The sequence below is a fragment of the Meriones unguiculatus genome, chromosome 2 (assembly GCF_030254825.1).
Source record: "Meriones unguiculatus strain TT.TT164.6M chromosome 2, Bangor_MerUng_6.1, whole genome shotgun sequence".
Lineage (NCBI taxonomy): Eukaryota > Metazoa > Chordata > Mammalia > Rodentia > Muridae > Meriones > Meriones unguiculatus.
In genome coordinates, this window is record NC_083350.1 from 62,916,165 (window position 1) to 62,936,675 (window position 20,511).

The 20,511-nt window shown below is 45.2% G+C and overlaps 1 protein-coding gene across 1 annotated transcript; it reads left to right on the forward strand.

Moving 5' to 3' along the window:
* The first annotated feature begins 71 nt into the window (after nucleotides 1–71).
* Slc39a6 (solute carrier family 39 member 6) lies at nucleotides 72–20,286 on the forward strand. Its single transcript, XM_021649230.2, has 10 exons — nucleotides 72–632; nucleotides 2,237–3,046; nucleotides 4,450–4,633; nucleotides 5,706–5,875; nucleotides 6,831–7,049; nucleotides 12,592–12,697; nucleotides 15,032–15,409; nucleotides 16,860–16,940; nucleotides 18,231–18,421; nucleotides 19,114–20,286. The coding sequence occupies exons 2-10, from the start codon at nucleotides 2,246–2,248 to the stop codon at nucleotides 19,264–19,266; spliced, it is 2,283 nt and encodes a 760-aa protein (XP_021504905.1). The 5' UTR covers nucleotides 72–632; nucleotides 2,237–2,245; the 3' UTR covers nucleotides 19,267–20,286.
* Nucleotides 20,287–20,511: the final 225 nt, after the last annotated feature.

The window sequence follows — 20,511 nt, forward strand, 5'->3', positions numbered from 1 at the left end:
CGGGGCTACTCCCGCAGACACCAGCCGGTCCGCATTTCGAAGGGGCCGGGGCGGGGCTAAGGCGCCCAGCTCCGCAGGCCACGCCTCCCGGACACGCCCCCGTCTGCCGTCCTGGTTCTTCCCTACAGCTTCAGCCTGCCTCGCGCATCTTTCTGACCGCTGCTCCGTGCGTGAGCCACGTCTGACCGCTGGACGCGGGGCGCTCTCAAAGGAGCTCGTGGTCCGGCACGGTTCCATCCGGCCAGGGTGCCCACGGCCGACCGGGCCGGGCCGCGGTCCTGGCGGTGGAGCGGAAAGGCGCGAGGAAAGGACCCGCGCCCGCCCCTCCATCGCGGTGAGCCCGTGGTGTCTGAGAACACGCGGAAAAGCGGATCGGTCTTGGCAGACTGGGCTCCGGCGCTGTACTGCGCGTGCGCCACGGTGCTAGCCGCGGGAGGCGGCGGTAATTACCGATTGTCCTGCTTGGAGGAGGCGCGGCAACCCGTGGCCGAGGGGCTGCCCGCCTCATGATTCCGCCGCTGCTCCGCGCCCTGTAAAGGCTTCTCGGAGACCCGATCCGGGTGGGTTCCTAGCTCCCTCGGACCGCCCGCGGGGAACCGAACCTGCGCACGGGACCGGGGACACGGGGAGAGGTGAGTTCCTCTCGACCGCAGCGGGGTGGCAGGAAGGAGCCCCACAGGCCCGGATCCACAGAGAAGGGGGCCAAGCAGGACAAGGGATCCTGCGAGGGCCCCGCCTCGAACCCCACTCGCCCTGGACAGGTGCCCCTCCCAGCTTGGGGTCCCCATATAGGTTTAGAGGTCCCAAACTAGGGACTTTCTGCGATGGTTTAACTTTTCACCCGCGTTCTAGGAAGCTACTAACGTGTTTCATTACAGGAGCCCTCACAAGCAAGCTTTGTGTGCTTTTCCGTTTTCTCCACTACCCCCTTTTTAAGGCCTCTTCTTGTGGCTTACTCCTTTCTTCCACACACTCAGACTCGGCCTGTGAGATCTGGGGACCCGTCTCTGGCGCTCAGCATCCTCCCGTGGCTCGAGGCCAGATCTGCCCCACCCATTTAGTGATTTGCCTCTCCCCTTGGGAATGATTTTTTGAGTCTTTTTGTCTATCACGTGAATTCTCACGCGTGAATTCTCAAAATGTGAGGCCCGGATAATTGTTTGCAGGATTCTGGTCCTATCTGGTTGTGTGTGCCTCCATTTACCTGAGCGCCTAGTATGATAATCAGCACTTGGGCAACTTGGGAGTTTAACAAGCACTTCCACTCTGTATTCGTCCTTGCAAATAGATATTACCGGCTCTTCAGATAAGGTCATGAACGTGAGAACCTGCCAAGGAACAGCCTGGAAAATGGTAGTCTATTGCCTGGTGCCCCTGTATAGTTCAAAATCCCTCAGTCTCTTTTGCTAGAGACATGATCAGCTGAAACTATACTACACTGCTTCTGCTTAACTGAATTCTGCTTTTCAAGCTCCACTTGAAAAGGAGTGAGGACAGGCCTTGAGTTCCAAACATTATCTGATGAAACGTTCTCTAGCTAATATGTAACACACAAAGAACAATGTGTGTTTTTGTGAAGCCTAATTGTTCAAAGAAATATTCTGAAGAATTGGGAAATCTGGCTGCACTGACATCAAATCAGGTCTGATTCATTGCTGAGTCTGGGTGCAGAGGTCTGTGTGTGTGTGTGTGTGCATACATCAGTCTGTTTGAAGAGGCATAAAAAAATAACCGGATTCACACAACAACCACAAAAACTTGGTAAATTATGTAGGGTGGGAATAAGGAACATAAAACCATTTTTTTTGCAAATTCAGATTTGTCAGTTGAGACTGTTGTTTCTATATTTTCTGAGTCTTTTGCGTATTCTATTTGTAAAGTGGTGATGGGTGGAAGTGCTTAGGTTTGGCCTTGAGCTGTGGTTCTCAGCTCACTAAGAAGCTGATGGTGTGGCTGTGAGCACATGGGTCTCTTCCTCTTCCTGCTGCTTTTGCAGGGCTAATTGTTGAATCTTTGTACATGACTGGCCCTGTAGCTGCTTCAGGTATTTTAGCATGCACGGGGAAACCCCAGGTCCCTAGTTCTCCACCTCTCTACAGTGCCTCATGCTCTCCTGCTCAGAACAAACAGTGCCGTGCGAACGCTGCTGGTGTAAGTAGGCACCAGTTTTCAGTGGGAAGTTTCTTAAACTGTTCTAGAAGTGTGGTAAAGAACATTTTTCCTTCGTTTTTTCTAGGAAGGTGCCATGGCCACAGATTTAGCTGTAATCATGATCCTGACCTTTGCCCTTTGGGTCACAAATCCCCTTCATGAACTTCAATCAACAGCTGCTTTCTCTCAGACAACTGAGAAAGTTAAGTCAAATTGGGAGCCTGGCATTAATGTTGACTTGGCGGTTAGTATGCAGCGACATCATCTGCAACAGCTTTTCTACCGCTATGGAGAGAATGATTCCTTGTCTGTTGAAGGGTTCAGAAAATTGCTTCAGAACATAGGCATAGACAAGATTAAAAGAGTCCACATACACCATGACCATGAGCATCACTCTGACCACGAGCATCACTCGGACCGTGAGCATCACTCGGACCATGAGCATCATTCTGACCACGAGCATCATTCTGACCATGAGCATCATTCTGACCGTGAGCACCATTCCCACCGCACTCATGGTAAAAACAATCGGAAAACCTTTTGCCCAGACCATGACTCCGATAGTTCAGGTAAAAATCCTAGAACCAGCCAAGGGAAAGGATCTCGCCCACCAGAGCGCATGAATGGTAGAAGGAATGTCAAGGATAGTACAGGCTCAAGTGAAGTGACCTCAGCTGTGTACAACGCTGTCTCTGAAGGAACTCACTTTCTTGAGACAATAGAGACTCCGAAACCTGGGAAACGCCCCAAAGATGTAAACCCTTCTACCCCGCCCAGCATCACAGAGAAGAGCCGAGTGGGCCGGCGGCTTGCTAGTAGGAAAAGCAATGAGTCTGTGAGTGAGCCCAGAAAGAGCTTTATGTATTCCCGAAACACAAATGACAATATTCAGGAGGTAAGAAAAATGCTGGGCAGTATTGAATGCACCTGTTAGTCCCCTCCAGGGATGAGTGTGAGGCAAAAATAAAATGGTTGTTACGAAAAGAGGAGCTTTTCTTCCTTCTCAGCAAGGCGTTGGCTCAGTGTGCAGACTGTTGTCAACATCCTTGAAGACTAGCTCTTGTACTGTGTTGTAAACATCCTAGAGGGCTAGCTCTGCAGGAGAATAGTGCTCCATGCTGAGATTTCCTAATAAAGACTGTAGAAAGATGCCAAGTTTAATTGTGGAAAAAGTCTTTAGGGATGGATTGTATTAATAAGTAAGACAGTAGGGCGTTTCTAAAGAAGCAGGACTTAGAATCCATGTTTTAGGGGAAAGCACAGTTAAGGTGCTGAAAACCACAAGAGCAGCGTTTGGTCTCTCCTTGGCAGAGAGATCTAACAGTGACTTGTGGAGTGATAGAAGTTGGAGCAAGCTGGATCAAGAATGTCAGATCCTGAGATTCCCAGATCATGGGGCTTTTCTGGAATAGACTCCCCAATGCTACCTAATTCTATTTGGCTGATCAATATCAGACAAAAAAGTATGAGTTGCTAGTCTTTAGTGATTAAAGTGCAGCTATTCCATTCACACCAGCATATGGCTGGAGTTTGGAGTAATTGCAGGAATGGTCATAGCCCTGGCAACACTGGGGATGAAGTTGTTCTGAGTAGCGTTGGTGACGAATTGGGAGAGTTGAATTATCTTCATAGAAGGTGAGAAACAGATACCATAACAATGTGGGCTTCTATAGGGGAGGGGACTAAATTGCATAGAGGAGTTTCTCTTCAAACTAAGCTTGCCATCCAATTAAACTGTTGAACGCATCTGCCTGCTAGGACAGGTTTGTTTTATTAAGCAGCGTTGCCCTCTTCAAGAGTCATCTGTATAATTTAATAATCTCTCATTGCAGAGAAGCATTTGCCAGGCACTTAGAACTGAGCTGAGTTTTTGCAAGTAGTGTCATAGCAGGAGACACAACATGTCTTGGGCTTGTTTAGACCAAGTCAGAGTGCATTAGTCCCAAAACCTATTTCTCAATCTCTAATGAACCCCATTTTGAAATTAAAGCTCGTTTCCTTAATAACTTTATACAATGAGTTAACAGGCTTGTGAATCTCCACTTATCCCCAAGCTTGTTCCACAGGAGGTTTTCTCCCTTGGTGACTTGTGATGTGGTCACAGGGGAATGACATACCATCGTTGTGATATCAGATCTTCTTCAGGCTACTGGAAGCGGATTCCAAAGTGCTGAAAGCAAAGCTGATTTTAACTCGAATTAATTTAATGAACAAGGGTGATGAGTCAGACTACATTTTAGAGTCTTTTAGTGGGAATTTCTTTCTGTGATTTTTTTTTTTTAACTCTGTGTCCTTCAGTGCTTCAACGCAACAAAGCTGCTCAATTCCCATGGCATGAACATCCAGGTTCTGTTGAATGCAACAGAGTTTAACTATCTTTGTCCAGCCATCATCAATCAAATTGACGGTCGGTCTTGCCTGATACATACAGCAAGTGAGAAGAAGGCGGAAATCCCTCCAAAGACCTATTCTTTACAAATAGGTAGAGTTGCCTTTGTTATATATGAACAGTTTCCAGTAGATAATACTTATATTGTACTTCTCTTTATATTTGAGACTATCTTTTTTATTGTGGCTCTATAGACAACATGTTAGTGGTTCTCTGCGGAATGTTCTGAATATAAATTTTTAGACTTCCTTTTTGCCTCCTTTAAAAAGGTGTGAGTGGGGATGGCACTGGAGAGATGGTTTGGTGTTTAAGAGCACTGACTGTTCTTACAAAAAACCTGGTTCCATTTCACACAATCATCTGTAACTCCAGTTCCAGATAATCCAGTGCCCTCTTCTGACCTGTGAGGGCCCCTGCATGCATATAGTACTCATACATACACTCAAACATACACACATATGAATAAATAAAATGTTTTTAAGCAAATGAAGCCTTGTATGTTAGGCGCTATAATCCCAGCAGTGAGGAAGAGGGATTGTGAGTTTAAATCTAGCCTGCTCTGTATAGAGACTATCTCAAAGTAAAGAAAGGAAGGGGAGTGGGGAAAGAGAACACTGTAATATGGAAGAAATAAATGCTTTTTTAAAAAAAATATTTTACTGAGAAAATTAGTGAGTTTCTAGTTTGGTTCACTCTCCTGTTTCATAGCTTAGCTGCTTTAGGAGTGAAAGGCCTACTTGGGCCTCAAGTAAAATAAAGTTCATCCTTGTAACCTTTATCTTTCTTTAACCCCCATTTAAAGATTTTTCCAGTAAAGCCAGGCATGGAAGCACACACCTTTAATCCTAGCACTCTGGAGGCAGATGGATCTCTCTGAGTTCCAGGCCAGCCAGGGTTACATAGGGAGACTCTGTCCCTTAAAACAAAAACAAACCTCCCCACCCACCCCCATAGGTTCACCCCTTATCTTGAAGTGTGTTTTCGTGTGTGAGGTTCTCCATCTGGGCCTGCAGCAGGATTATGGTGAGGATACGGTGGTCCTCACCATATTCGGCTGAATTCACCTGAATTCAGCTACTTTGCTTACATGCTCTTTAATGCCCTGGCTGGAGGCTTCTCAGTTTATGATTTACATGACTTTTCTCTGTTTTGACTGATCTGCTAGCCTGGCTCGGAGGCTTCATAGCCATTTCCATCATCAGTTTCCTGTCTCTGCTGGGCATCGTCTTGGTACCACTCATGAACCGGGTGTTTTTCAAGTTCCTGCTGAGCTTCCTCGTGGCACTGGCTGTCGGGACTCTGAGCGGCGACGCTCTGTTACATCTTCTCCCACATGTAAGTTCCATGGTTAGTCTAGCCATGGATAAAGATAAAACTGCTGGGTTTTATCTTTACGCATTGAACGTATAAGAGTTGGGTTTGCAAAAATCTTTAAAAAAAAAAAAATGAAATGGTCAAGTGCTGAGATTATACACTGCCACACCTGAAGAGTTGGGTTTGCACTCAGACTCTGTTGGTGTTTATCAGAGGTTAGAAATCTTGTTTTGAAAAATTGATTCTAAAGTATATCTGATAGCATGCATGTTGATTTCAGTACATAATGCTGAAAAAAAAATAACACAGATATTTTTCAATTTTCTAGAACACAAGCAGTCTCATATTGGATTCCAAATGAAAACTATTCTGAGTGACTCTCTCCCTGACTAGCCAATGACAGGTGTTTAGGCACACAGACTGCAGGAGTGGTCTGTGTGAGGCAGGTACCCCATGGCTTTTGTTAGGGTGCTGCACACCAACTGGTTTCCTGTCAGGTAGCATCAGCTAATTACCGCTCCGCTCTGCTGCAGGCTGCATGTGTGTGCACATATTCTCAGATGCCTGCAGCCCATCTCGGTTTACTGACGAGGCTTCTTACAAGGCTGATCTCATGAGCCTCCTGTGAGCCTTTCCAGAGGGACCTGTAAGTGATAGATACTGTGTTGCTGTGTGCTTTTATCGTCTGTGTTCATTGTGGCCATGGTAACATGTCAGATAGTGAGAATAGTCAGAGTTTTGATGTTCAATCTGGAATTACACCAAACAGACCCCTTCTGTTAAGTGCATAACAGGTGGTATTCACGAAGCGCTCAAGTAGCTGCTGCCCGTTATCCTTTTTGGTTTTTTTTTTTTCAATGTATCCTCAGCTTGAACATATTCCACCGATTGCTTAATTTTGAATGATTTCGTAGTAGTTAGCAGTTATTCTGACTTAGAAAACCAGTTAGTAAAAACTGTATCATTTCACTTTCAGTCTCACGCAAGTCACCACCACAGTTATAGCCATGAAGAACCAGCAATGGAAATGAAAAGAGGTCCACTGTTCAGCCACCTGTTGGCTCAGAACATAGAAGAAAGCACCTATTTTGACTCCACGTGGAAAGGTCTGACCGCTCTAGGGGGCTTATATTTCATGTTTCTTGTGGAACACGTGCTCACGTTGATCAAGCAATTTAAAGATAAGAAAAAAAAGGTAAGGCTACAGTAACCGGGGACGTGCTATGCATCAGGCCCTTACTTAGAGTAGGACTCTGGCTGTCATTAGGATAGCCAGCCCAAAATCTGTAATCTTTGTGTGAGAGGCATTCAGTACCTATTAAGGTGCTTTGGGCCCCAGAGGTATTCGTGTAGAAGTTTACATCTTGGTAACCTGGAGGGAACAGCCAGCCAGCCAGCCTGCCTTTTGTGCTCATGTGTTTGAATAGAGGCCAGAGGTTAGCGCCGGTGTCTTCCTGAGTCACTTGCCACCTTATTATTGGAGACAAGTCTCTGCTGAACCTGGAGCTTGCCAGCTTGGCAAACAAACCCTGGGGATCCTCGTGTCTCCATCTCCCCGGTGCTAGGATCACAGGCATACATCATCAACCCCGGTTTTGGAGGTTCTGGATATCTAGACTCACAGCCTCATGATTGCACATCAGTCCCTTTCCGACTGAGTTATCTCTCTAGCCCCAACCCTGAAGTTTCCAAACTTCTTTGTTCCTTGTAACTCTGGGAGAACAAGAAGAGAAAGACTAAAGGTCTGTATGTGATGGAATCTGAAGCAGAAACCTGGTATTAGAGAGCACAGTGTTATAAATATATCATCAGTATGTATTGGTGCTGTGATTAAGTAATTTCATTGGCTTTAAATTAATTGCCCTGTAACTGTGATTCTGCTGTGTCTCAAAGGCTACATGACTTACAAGCGTATCCTTTACAAATTGGACCATAAAATAGTCTGAAGCCAACTAAAGGCCCTTTCTTTCTGACAGTTATACCTTTCGATCATGAGGTGGTCTCCCTCTAACCTGCTCTGATCTGGCAGCTCAGTCAAAAGGCTAGCGGAAGAACTTTTGAAAATGATGAGTGCAAGCACCGTGGTGTGACTGCACTCTAACCGCAGTACTTCAAGGCCAGCCTCAGCTCCCGTAGTTAGTCAGAGACCAGATGGGCTATGTGATACCTGTCTCACATTGATTTCAAGTAAACACCAGACACTTCAGCATCCTTTGTTGAATGCATCAGCTTCATTTCCAGTTTTAGTTTCTTTTGGTTTCTCTAAAATTGAGCAAGAGGATATATACTCGTAATAAAGCTATTCTGAATATAGAGTTTGAAAACACGAACACCTTACATAAATTAGCTTTTTTTTTTTTGTCAGAACTTGCCTTTGCATCTTTTAAAAACATTCAGCTTCTATCTTCACAGAAGTAGCTACTCTCACCGTCATTTTGAGTTTGAGCAACCTGTAATTAAGTTGTGCAATTATACAACCAGCATAGCTGGCATGGAACAGCCCAAAGATTAAGCATAGCTGGCTCCAACTGAGCATCGGGCTCACTGTGAGAAACAAGCACATGTGTAATCAGAAGCGCCTCCGCCTCCAGCCAGTGCATGTTTAACCCTTAGGGATTTTACACTCCGAAAAATTCCATATGCTGAACTGGACAGCCTGACACACACCTGTAATCTCTATGCTTGGGAGATGAAGGAAGGCATATCCTGAGCTCAAGACCAGCCTGAACTACATAGCGATTTTCATGGCAGTCTGGACTATATAGTGAGACTCCTGTTTCAAAAAAACAGATTTTTAAAAAATTATTTATTACAAATATTAACTCTCCACTTAATGGACCCAAGGGTAGAGGGAAGAAGTAAGTAAAAAATAGCTTCCTCCTGGGCTGAGCATGGTATCAAATGCCTGTAATCTTAGCACCTGGAAGATGGAGACAGGAAGATTAAGATCTAGGGTCATCCTCATCCACATAACAAGATTGAGGTCATCCTGGGCTATGAGACCCTATCTCAAAAGGCAACACAAATGAAAGAATAGGTTCTTTATTCTTTATTTTTTGTAATTTTAAAAATATTTATGCATATGAACTTTTTGCCTGCATGTATGTATATATACCATATGTGTGCTTGGTGCCAGTGGAAATCAGAAGGCATTGCATTCCCCAGTACTGAAGTTAAAGGTGGTTGTAAGCCACTATGTGAATGTTGGGAATTGAACCCAGATCCTCTGCAAGAGTAACAAATGCTTTTAACTACCGAGCCATCTCTCCAGCTCAGCCAGTTCATTTTAATGTCCAAAATCATGTTCCATGTGGCTGTTTCTGTTGCTACAAGTAGATTGGTTGGAAGACACACACAGACACACATATCCATCCTTTGGAATTATTCTTAGCTTTAAAAATATGATGAAAGCCAACATGGTGGTACATGCCTATAATCCCAGCACTCAGAGAGGCAGAGGAAGGTGGATCCTGTGAGTTCGAGGCCAGCCTGGAAAGACTCTCTTTGTGGAAAGAGAGTCTAGGACAGCCAAAGCTACACAGAGAAACCCTGTCTCAAAAAAATTGAAAAAACAAACAAAAATGATCATGGGGCTAGAGAGCACAGTAAGAGTGTATACTGTCTTTAGAGAAGACCCAAGTTTGTTTGTTTTCCAGCATCCATGTAGGGCAACTTCCAGCCACCTGTAACTCCAGCTCCAGAGACTCGTAACTCCCTCTTCTGGTGTCAGCAGGCACCTGCACTCATGTGTGCATACCCACACACAGACACATTTTTTTTTTTTTTGAAACAGGAATTTTTTTTTTAAAGCTCCTGGCTTTCTACTCCGTCTGTAGACCAGGCTGGCCTTGAACTCATAGATTTGCCTGCCTCTGCCTCTGCCTCCTGCATGCTGGGATTAAAGGTATGTACCACCACTGCCCAGCTGTGTATTTTTTTTTCAAACACCATAACTTGTTTAATATTTTTATTTATATTAGTTTCAGTTTTTAAATTATGTTTATGTGGGAGAGGGCACATGAATGCCATGACACACACAGAGAGGAAAGAGGACAACTTGCAATAAATAGCCTTATACCATGTGGGTCCCAGGGATAGAACTCAGGTCATCAAGCTTGGCAGCAAGCGTCTTTGATCCACTGTGCTATCTCATCACTCTGAGGTTTCAGTTTCCCTAAATTTTACCTAACCGTCTTTTAACCTGGCACTCTGTAACTTGAGATTCTAAAAGACAGGTTATTATGTAAAATATAGCAGTTTATTCTCTAACTGTAGGTCACTAGTGAACTGAGAACCATGTGTTGGGCCAGTATCTTCAGGTGCAACAGTAATGAGATCTTCATACTGCTGTGGATTGCCAGAGTGAGGCCAGCTGTCTATTTTAAGACATGCAGTAGAATATACACATTGAAAATCCAGGACATCCTGTGCAATTGCCTCTGTCCACATTGTGCCTGGCATGTAGTAGGTGATGATAAACATAGAGTGGAGGAAACATGAAACAATGAAAGCACTCCAGATAGTCTTCACCAAGTTTTAGAAACATTACCTATTCTGTTCCCATGTTACAAAATGTTGAGTTTATTTTTTTTTAAGAGCATTCAGGTCTTAGGGTTACTTCTTAATTCCTTTCTTCTCTCATAAGGATAAATAAAATAAAAAGTCTTCACTGTATCATCAGCCCTTACCATAAGGGGGCATTTTTCTTAAGGAGTCCAGGCTGTACCTGTGAGCATCTGTATGGCAGGTGTCGTCGGTCAGGGAATCTGCATTCCAGGATTCCTGCTCAAGCTCAGTCTGTGCAGTTAGACCTTAACAGCAGATATCCTTCCAACCAGTGAAAGCCACAGCTCTTACTGGGAAACCAAGAGTCTTTGTGACACCCATCTAAGCCCAGCCAGGCTTTTTGAAATATGTCTATGGTCTTTGTTTCTTCCAGCCATTTTTGCTGTCCTCCTATTACAAGCCTAGTTATCACCCCACCTCCCAGCCAGCTCACATAATTTCCATTCTTCCACCTGCTTTATTTATGCAGAGCAGACAGTGCTCTATACCTCAGCTCAGAGTCCTCCGTTGCTCTCCAGAAAAAGGCCACTCCCAGCATGCTGTGTGTTACCTGGCCTTCAGTTGCTGCAGCTTCAACTCTAACTCAACCACCCTATAGAGAGAGTTCTCTCCGGCCATCATGAATTTCTTTTAGTTCCAGGAAGAAACTGGATTGTTGCTGTTTGTAGACCATCTCTCACACTTAAACTACCTACAATACTGCCTCTCCATTCAGCCCCACGTTTTAGTTTAACTGCTGCATTTGTTGTTGTTGTTTTGTTTTGTTTTGTTTTTAACTACTGCGTTTTAAAGAACCGATCCTGAAACTTCCTCAGGTCCTGTTGTTATACCTCTGATAGTGCCCTGTGGTTTTCTTTTGTAAAATGTATCAATGATTACAGGCAAAGAATTGCATAATTCTCCTCTGTGTTAACACTTCAGTACTCTGGGTAACAGCTGCAGGGCAGTAGCAGTAGCAGCCAGGTGTGTCTTGCTTGTTTAAATGTAATGCAAATATTATTTGTGATAAATCCTATAATTAAAAATATTACCTTCCACATAGTAGATGATGCACAGGCTCAGTTGTTCTGCGAGACCTCTGCAGCATAAAGGTTGTTTAGACACACATAGGGAGCCTAGCACTTGGAGTGGTGACAGAACTCAGTATTAGCCAGCCCCTGAGGTCCACCCCAATCCCAGGACTCAGAGATCTAGGCAGAGTGCCATGAGCCAAGCCCAGCCTTACTCTAGATGGAAACCCTGTCTCTGAGAGAAAGAGCCTACAGATGGGCCAGCTCGGTGGCAGAGTGAATGCTGAGCATGCGTGAAGACCTGGGCTCCACCCCCACTGCCACACAAAAATGCACAAGGAGGGCCGTCTTTTAAAGCTGATGATATCAGGGCTAAATAATAAATACTTCAAAATAAAGAAAACACAAGGGGTAGAGCCAGAGCTCAGTGGTTAGGAACACTTGTTGCTTTCATAGAAGACTGGAGTTTGGGTCTCAGAACCCATGTCAGGCACCTGTAACTTCTCGCTGTTTCACTCGCCTGGGCTCTCTGAGCACACATACACACAAATGAAAACTGAATCTTTTTTTATGATGTTAATGATGTTTTTTAAGGTACTTATCCTTAATCTTCATAACAAAAAGTATGGCAAATGTAGGTTTCAGTGTCTGAGAAGTGCCCCAGTGGTAACCATACCAGGAGGAAATGGCTGGAGCTGGCCCTGAGTGCCTAACAGGTAGTTTGTTGGGCTTAATTGCCCCAGGATCTAATTAAAGTCCACATTCTGCATCATCACCAGTCTTCATGTGGGCCAAGATGTGCATTTCTAACACTGACCACATGAGTCCGCACTACAGAAGCCAGTGAGAGGCCACACGGGAAAATTAACTGGTTAATTTGAGTCAAGCATTCTTTGCCCTTTTGACAGCTGTTAATGGCCAAAAGTCCATAGTAGGTGCTAAACAAATGCGTAGAGGCCCTGTCCTTGGACGGCCCTAATTTAGCATAGGCTGCCTTTTCTGTGTCTCTGTGTACCTGTTTTTTGATTGGTTGTGGTGCTAGGGATTGGACCCAGGGTCCCCCCTATTTTAGTGCTCTGCGCCACAGCATAGCCGTATTGAAAGCTGTCCACATAAGCATATCAACTATTTCAAAATGTTGTTCTTCCTGACTATTTCCAGAATCAAAAGAAACCTGAAAATGATGAGGACGCGGAGATCAAGAAGCAGCTGTCCAAATATGAATCCCAGCTTTCCACAAATGAGGAGAAGGTGGACCCAGGTGAACGTAAGTCTTTCAAGACTGCTTGGTGCTGGGACACAGGGCAGCCGGGGCCATTCGGAAGAGGTGGGGTCGTGACCTCATTTGCTTATTTCCTGAGGTATCTCATGGTTTTTAAAAATGATCTCTAGAATGCTCAGATCAGGATCTGCAGTGCCTGCTGGGAGCCACCTGAGAGTCAGGATTCAAGTGTCTGAGAAGTAGCTTACTCTTGACAGGCAGTTTTCTGCAGACTTGGGATCCACAGGGTGGCTGGTGTCCAGGAACCGAGCATTGTGTGCCATGGAGAGGACACTGTAAACTTACTGTGGAAGTGAAGAGGGTGTGGGGGGGTGGAAGACACATGCTGCAGAGATCCCAGGGGTGGCACAGGTGTGAGCGCTCGTGTTGCTGGTTCTAGGAGGGCCGGTTCTCCTAAGGACATCCTGTTTATTTGCTACTAAGTACAGGCTGAATTCATGTGAGCAGGTGTCGGTTGGCCGAAGAATGTGGGTCAGTGTGTCGAAGGCTTTCCTCCACGCCTCTCATTGAGTCACGAGGAACTGCCACAAGAAATCTCTGCTGGAGGGTTCATGTTTTATGAATTTTTCCCTGGGGTAATAGAAACAAATCCCTGCTTTCCCACCCACCCACCCAAGACAGGGCACCAATGACGAACCCAAGTGTGAGTCCACCAGAGCCTAACTTAGAGAATCACTGAGTTTATTTGGCTTATAGGAGCATGGGTGACCCCAAAGAGCCTTACTACCCAAAAGTCTCTCCCTGCGTGGACAATGATTGCCCCCTAGCTGCAGAGCTGGAGTCTCCCTTCCGTCAATTCTCCCACCTCTGGAGCTCAAAGAGCCGTGTACAATTAGGGCAGAGTAACACACAGCCAGCCAGACTCTCAGAGGAGAGTCCAACAGTGTCCAACAGTGTCCAACGCCTGCTGTGAGGGACCATCAGTTAGCAGCAGGCTCCCTCTGCAGAGTGTTGGCTTAAAGCCACAGTGTTCCCCCAGCTAGGCCTCCAGGAATTGGGTGTGAACACAGTGACACATTGCCAGCACACTCTCACTTCAGAAGGAAGTGAGAACTGAACTCCAGTGGGGTCATGTGAGACCGTGGTTAGTGCTTCCTAGCATTTCAGCGGGTTCCTGGGAAGTCTTAATGGGTCATGAGTGTTGCGGAAGGGAAGTACCTTTGTTACACACAGATAAGCACATTCCTCTTCGCTGATGAAGAGATTGTGTTGAAGTCGCTGTCACTACTCCCAGGGAAGCCACCTCGGTGGTGCAGATAATTTTGGAAGTAGGAATACTGGCTGTAGAATTTGGATGTGCCGAGGTGAGAGCCCCTCATCTCTCACTCTTTAGTTTATGACAGTTACAAGTCTGACTCACTGACATGAAGGAAGATGGAGAAGAGCACATCTGAAGTGGACTGAATTAATTATGATAGAGGGTTTTGTTTGTTTGTTTTTGTTTCTAATTTGTGAAAGTGCTATACATGCCCTGCTCCTAGGAATCATAACAGTGAGTCATTAATGGGCTGGAGAAGATGGCTCAGTGGTTGAGAGCACTGGCTGCTCTTCCAGAGGACCTGAGTTCAGTTCCCAGCACTCACATGGCAGCTCACAACCATCTATAACGCCAGTTCCAGGGGATCTGGCACCCTCACACAAACATATATGCAGGCAAAACACCAATACACATAAAATGAGTGAATAAATAAATCAGTTTTTAAATGAGTCATTAATCAACTAATTGGGGGAAAAAAGTGAGGGACTAAGAGGAAATAGGACCAGTGAGATGAATGGCTTAGTGGGCAAAGGTGCTGGGTATCAAGCCTCATCATCTGCTTTCAGTCTGTGAGGGAAGACAACTCCAGACAGTTGACTTCTGACTGCTACACACATGCCATGGCCATGGCCAACCCCCATACACACCAGAATAAATTAATTAATGTAATTAAAAATTAAACTAAAAGTAAGCTCTTTTGTGAGTTTATTTAAAGAAAATAAAATGAATTTTATTCTATGAATTTATGCTATAGACTCTCACTAACACTGTGTTGCCTGGGCTAACCTTGAAGCTCTGAGCTCAAGTAACCCTCGCTCAGCCTCTTCGGTGTAGAATTATTCTTCACTTCCATTCTTAAAATGCCATATATTTCACGTCTGAAAAGTTCACTAGAGCCTGTTGGCATTCCTCATCGACAGTGCAGTGCTGCTTAATTCTGCAGGTCTAAGGGTTGCTGGGCCCTGAGATGACCAGTCATCAGGGGGAACATCAGAACTGTGTTCAGGAACATCAGCAGAGCCTTTTCATTTGGCCTCAGTGTTCTCCATGTTTATCCCTAGGACCTGAAAGCTATCTGCGAGCAGACTCCCAAGAGCCCTCCCCCTTCGATTCTCAGCAGCCAGCGATGTTGGAAGAGGAAGAGGTCATGATAGCCCACGCACACCCACAAGATGTCTACAATGAATACGTGTCTAGGGGCTGTAAGAACAAGTGCCATTCACACTTCCATGACACACTGGGCCAGTCAGATGACCTCGTTCACCACCACCACGACTACCATCACATTCTGCACCACCACCACCACCAGAACCACCACCCCCACAGCCACAGCCAACGCTATTCTCGAGAAGAGCTGAAGGATGCTGGCGTTGCCACTTTGGCCTGGATGGTGATCATGGGCGATGGGCTGCACAATTTCAGTGACGGCCTTGCTATTGGTATGCTGCTACATAGCTGGTCCTTGCTGGCTGGCTTGGGAATTGCACATTCAATGCTCTGTCAGATTTAACCAAAAAAGAAATAGCTTGGTTTAGGTGAGAATGTTGACTTCCAAATTATCAGAATACTTCATCTACTTTGTGACAATGAAGTACTAAATAAATGTAGGCTAAAAATCAATCTAGGATCTGTGCCTCACCTATTACCTAGTTGTACTTATCAACAGTTGTTCTTAGGGTGGGGCGAGAGCTCAGTGGTAGAGCACTTTCATAGTGTTTGAGCCCTTGCGTCTCTCTCTCACACACACAAAGTTGCTCTTCATCCACGAGGTCTTCAGATCATGGTTTAAACATGAATATGTGTGAGGCATCTTGTGTATGTTCATATTCCCCATGAGGTTGGATTTCTTGGGGTGCTGAGGGTATTCTCCTGGACCTGGTGACCCTAGGGACTCATCTCTAGCCAAAGAAAGAGACAAAGTTAAATCCTTGAACCAAAATTGAGAGTTCTAGACCCAAAACGTGAAAATACTAGGAATTAGGCAGCAGAGGCCGGTGGAGGGCAGGGAGGCAGTGCTGCATTTCAGCCAGGCCTTCGCCCAGTGGGGGTAGGAGGGGGGAAGGGTATGCTTAGGAATGCACCAGTGCATAGCTGGTAGGTAATTGATAGCAGAAGAAATTAGCTTTTTAAAAGGGAGGGTCTCTGTCCTGAATCTCCTTGTGGAAAGGTAAAAGGCTGCATAGGCTGCATAGGCTGCATAGGCTGCATAGACACAAGTCTAATGATACTATGAATCCCTCTGAGGCCAGTAAAATACTTATGTACCTCTGACTGCATGAGGCTTTCCACTAATCTGGTTTGTATGCTCAGCTCAGGGTTTTATATGGTAGCAATCTTCTTTTCAGGTTTGTAGCTCATTGCTAGACAGTTGAACCTTTCCTTTTTCCTTCCCTATCATGTATGCCTGTGCTTCCTGGAGAAATGAGGCCAAATGAGATGTGCTCTGAGATTTCTTATAAAGAAGATAAAGGTTGAGGCCAGTGAGACAGCTCAGGATGTAAGAGCACTTAGCAAACCTGCGTACCTGAGTTCCATCCCTAGAATCCACGTGAGGAAAGGTGTGTGTGTGTGTGTGTGTGTGTGTGTGTGTGTGTGTATTTTTTAAATATAGGTCTCTGTGTACCTCTGGCTGACTCAGGTCCCTATGTAGACCAAGTAGGCCTAGAACTCACAGTAATTCTCCTGCCTCTTTCTCCTGGGTATTGTGATTAAATGTATGTGCCATCACACTCAGCTTGTTTTGTTTTCTAACTTGTAAGAAGATAGAGGTTGAGCTGGGAAGATGGTGTTTACGCATAGCCAAAATTTAATGCGATTGTTTTGCCATCATTTTTGTGGACTGACAAGATTTCAAACCTCCAGCCCATCCTTTCCTGACTATTTATACAGGTGCTGCTTTCACTGAGGGCCTGTCCAGTGGGCTAAGCACCTCTGTTGCTGTGTTCTGTCATGAACTACCTCATGAACTAGGTAAGCAAAGCGTGTGAGCTGCCTTTGTTTCAACCATGAACCGTGCTGCTGTCACTGGCCAGCTAACAGACACTCTGGCAAGCTTCTTCATAACCAAGGCCTTCCCTCCCTTTGTCTACTTACTGAGCAAACTGCCCTTCTTTCACACTGGACACATTTGTTTCCAACCAGAAATGTGACCTACCAGTACACAACGCCTTGTGGGTTTGTCCAGCAGTAGGGTAGTCGTCCTTCTGGGCTGACACACTGGGGAATGCATTTATGGGAGGCTCTAGCTGTGTGGTAGTAGCTCCATGGTAGAGCACTTGCCTAGAATTCATGACAGCCTAGATTTAGTCTCCAGTACCACCTACAGAACAGGGTGTGGATCGCCAGTTCAGTTGGCAAGAGCACTTGCTATGTAGCCTGAGGCCTGAGCTCTGCCCCCAGCACTCAGGTGTGTTCCTGGAACCCCATGCTTTGGAGGATGGAGACAGGAGGACTGGGGCTTGCTTACTGCTAGCTCAGGGTTCAATAAGAGACTGTCTCTGAGAAATAAAGTGGAACACACACGCACAACACACACACACACAATGTCTCAGCTGAAGGAAAGGAGTTGATGACTTACACTAGCAGTTTTGTTACAATTTGAAACCTTCCTCTATTGTTTGGATCCCAGCTTCTGTCTTACATGTTCATCCACAAACACTTTTCACTTTTGTTGCTCTGCATGTATCCAGCCATTCAGAAGGCCTCTCATCTACCTGGTGCAGGCTTATGAAAGCTTGGGTTTCCCTTTTGTTCCCCATTCTCAGTCCTTCCTGCCCTGTGAAGCAGTTAACTGTTTCCATCTTGGTGACCAGGTAGCTTATAGGTGTTGCTTTTATCAAGTCCTGATCATTTCATGTGCATCCCACACCATCCCTCCCCTCTGCTGCCAGCTGCTTTATTGTTATTGTTTGTTTTAGTGTTTTTGAGATCAGGTCTCATATAGACCAGGCTAGCCTTAAGCTCACTGTGTAGCTCAGGAGAACTGAACTCCAGCTGCTCCTGCCTGCATCTCCAGTGTCAACCCTCTTAGAGACAGTACAAGAATGTAACAGTAGACTTGTGCTCTCACTCACCATCACTGACACAGAAGAAACCTTCAGTGTTGGATAAAATAAGTGTTTAGGGGACTCCGCTTACTAATGCTGCTGGATATTTCCTTCCTGTTTATTCCCCTGGAGAAAAAGCAAAGCTGTTTTTTAATCTGAGAAATCTCTTCGGTATCTTCAGTGACTTTGCCCTGGCTTTTATTTTCTGTTCAAGGTGACTTTGCTGTCTTGCTAAAGGCTGGCATGAACGTCAAGCAGGCTGTGCTCTATAACGCCCTGTCAGCCATGCTGGCCTATCTTGGCATGGCGACAGGGATCTTCATCGGGCATTATGCAGAAAATGTTTCTATGTGGATATTTGCACTCACTGCCGGCTTGTTCATGTATGTCGCTCTGGTGGACATGGTAAGTTACCAACAGAGGAAGCGTTTGATAAATTCACTGCAGGGTATGGAGAGATGGCTCAGCTGTTCAGGGTGCCTTTTCCAGAGGCCCGACACCTATACCCTATGACCCAACCACGTGTAACTCCAGTTCCAGGGCTGACCTCTGCCAGCAGTGAAAAAACATGAACCCTCCTCCTACTCAGGTTTACCAGGAAACACATGAAAACTCCTCCCTTTGTGTTACCTTTTTAGTAGTGTCAGGCCCTAAATTGTTTATAAACTCTTAATAAGCCCAGCCAGGCCACATGTTGTCTACAGGCTATACTTAAAATGCCCTATTGTCAAAATACAATTCTCTCCACCAACCCCACCTAACACTCCTAAGCAGTCTTCTTGCTAAACTTGTACTCTGTATGGTGTGAGAGCCCCTCTCTGCATCGGAAATGGTCCTTTAGACCTGAAGCAGGAAGCCAGCAGCACTTTTCACTTAACAGTGGGTGAATGTTCACCTGCTCAGAACCCCGTGGTAGTCATTGCCCTGGTCGGTGCTGGGACCTGCCCAGTGCCCGGCCAGAGTCAGTGTACACGTAGTTAGTCGAGCTCCAGGGAACCTGCCTCCCTTTATCCCTTAATCCTCAAGCTGCACCGTCCTTCAGCTTGTCTCGAGTTGGTCTGTACGCTGAAAGCTAAATGCCTCGTTTGCTTCCTCAGGTGCCTGAGATGCTGCACAATGATGCCAGCGATCACGGATGCAGCCGTTGGGGGTATTTCTTCCTGCAGAATGCTGGGATCCTTCTGGGTTTTGGAATTATGTTACTCATTTCCATATTTGAACATAAAATTGTGTTTCGTTTAAATATGTAATTAGGTTCTAAACCCTAGAGCAGCTTAAAGAGATATTGCTGTTTGTAGTTTGAGTAGATGCTAGAAATATGTTCAAATGCTGTGATACACAGCATTTAAAACTAGTGGGTTTTGTGATTTTTGTATCGAATTTGCCATTTGTTACACTTATAAAGTCAGTTACGTTTGGTAACAAAGGTACGATTTAATATTTAAGTTATTCTTTTTTTGGAAATGTAAATTCTATGTGTGATCCACCAATATACCAGTTTACTGTATGTTTTGGCATGCCATGTTCTGTATATTTTAGAGAATGTGTCTTTAATGCTCTTCTGTACAACTTCAGCAGTAGTTCCCTGCTGGTGTGAGGCCCCGTGGTGAGGAAGAATGGGCACAGATGCCAACAGTTTGGCCTGAGCGTAGCCAAGAAATAGGAGCAAAGACTAATTGGAGGACTGGGTAGGAGTACATGGCTTAGAGAAATCACAGCATCGGTTGCGATGTAGAGGGGTTCTAGATGTGTTTTAAAGGGCACACTTAGTGCGGCGTACATGTGTGAACATCTGTCAGACCATTAATGTCCCTGCAGAAACAGTGGGCACTTGCAGTACACTTACTTTGGTTGTACATTTGTTTGTATAACAAGAAGTCTAAATATAATTAGTCCAAGCAAGGTGTCACTCAACTGAGAAACTAAGGTTTTAAATTTGTGTTTGGAGATAGGCAGATGAGCAGCTAGTGTGTTACCAGAAGACTGGGTTTTCACCAAGCTATGTTTGTTACACTCAGAGTTACACGTTTGGGCTTCTGGTTGTCTAGGTTCCCAAATGGCGAGTATTAAAACCTTAGCATGAAGACGGTAAGACACATTCTGAATATATTTTGACTTCTTGGCTTCAGAAAGCACTTAGCTCTCCTTCAGTGCTTTAAAATGTCATTGTGAACAACTGTCCTTTCACGTATGACACTGTGGGTACATTAGGGCTGTCTGTGGCACTGTCTAGATGTTTCTTAAAAAAAAAAATAAAAGTATCAACTCAGTGTCAAGCATGTTTTATTTCTTCTTTCCATCTTACCATCTTCCTGTTTAAGCATGCAGCTTAGGAGTGCTGGCTGGTCACACCCTCTTCAGAACTTGTTTGTCTTGCAAGATGAAAACTAAACCCATTAAAAACTGTGTTCCTGGCTTAGTGGCACATGCCATTAAGCTCAGCATTTGGGAGGCAGAGGCAGATGGATCTCTGGTTAGTCTAAATACAAGGTTAG

Bases quoted from the DNA above. Each gene is read 5' to 3' on its own strand.
- Slc39a6 (XM_021649230.2), top strand. From the start codon at position 2,246: ATGGCCACAGATTTAGCTGTAATCATGATCCTGACCTTTGCCCTTTGG. The intron at 4,634-5,705 runs GTAGAGTTGCCT...CTGATCTGCTAG, and splicing joins GACCTATTCTTTACAAATAG to CCTGGCTCGGAGGCTTCATA. The intron at 18,422-19,113 runs GTAAGTTACCAA...TTGCTTCCTCAG, and splicing joins ATGTCGCTCTGGTGGACATG to GTGCCTGAGATGCTGCACAA.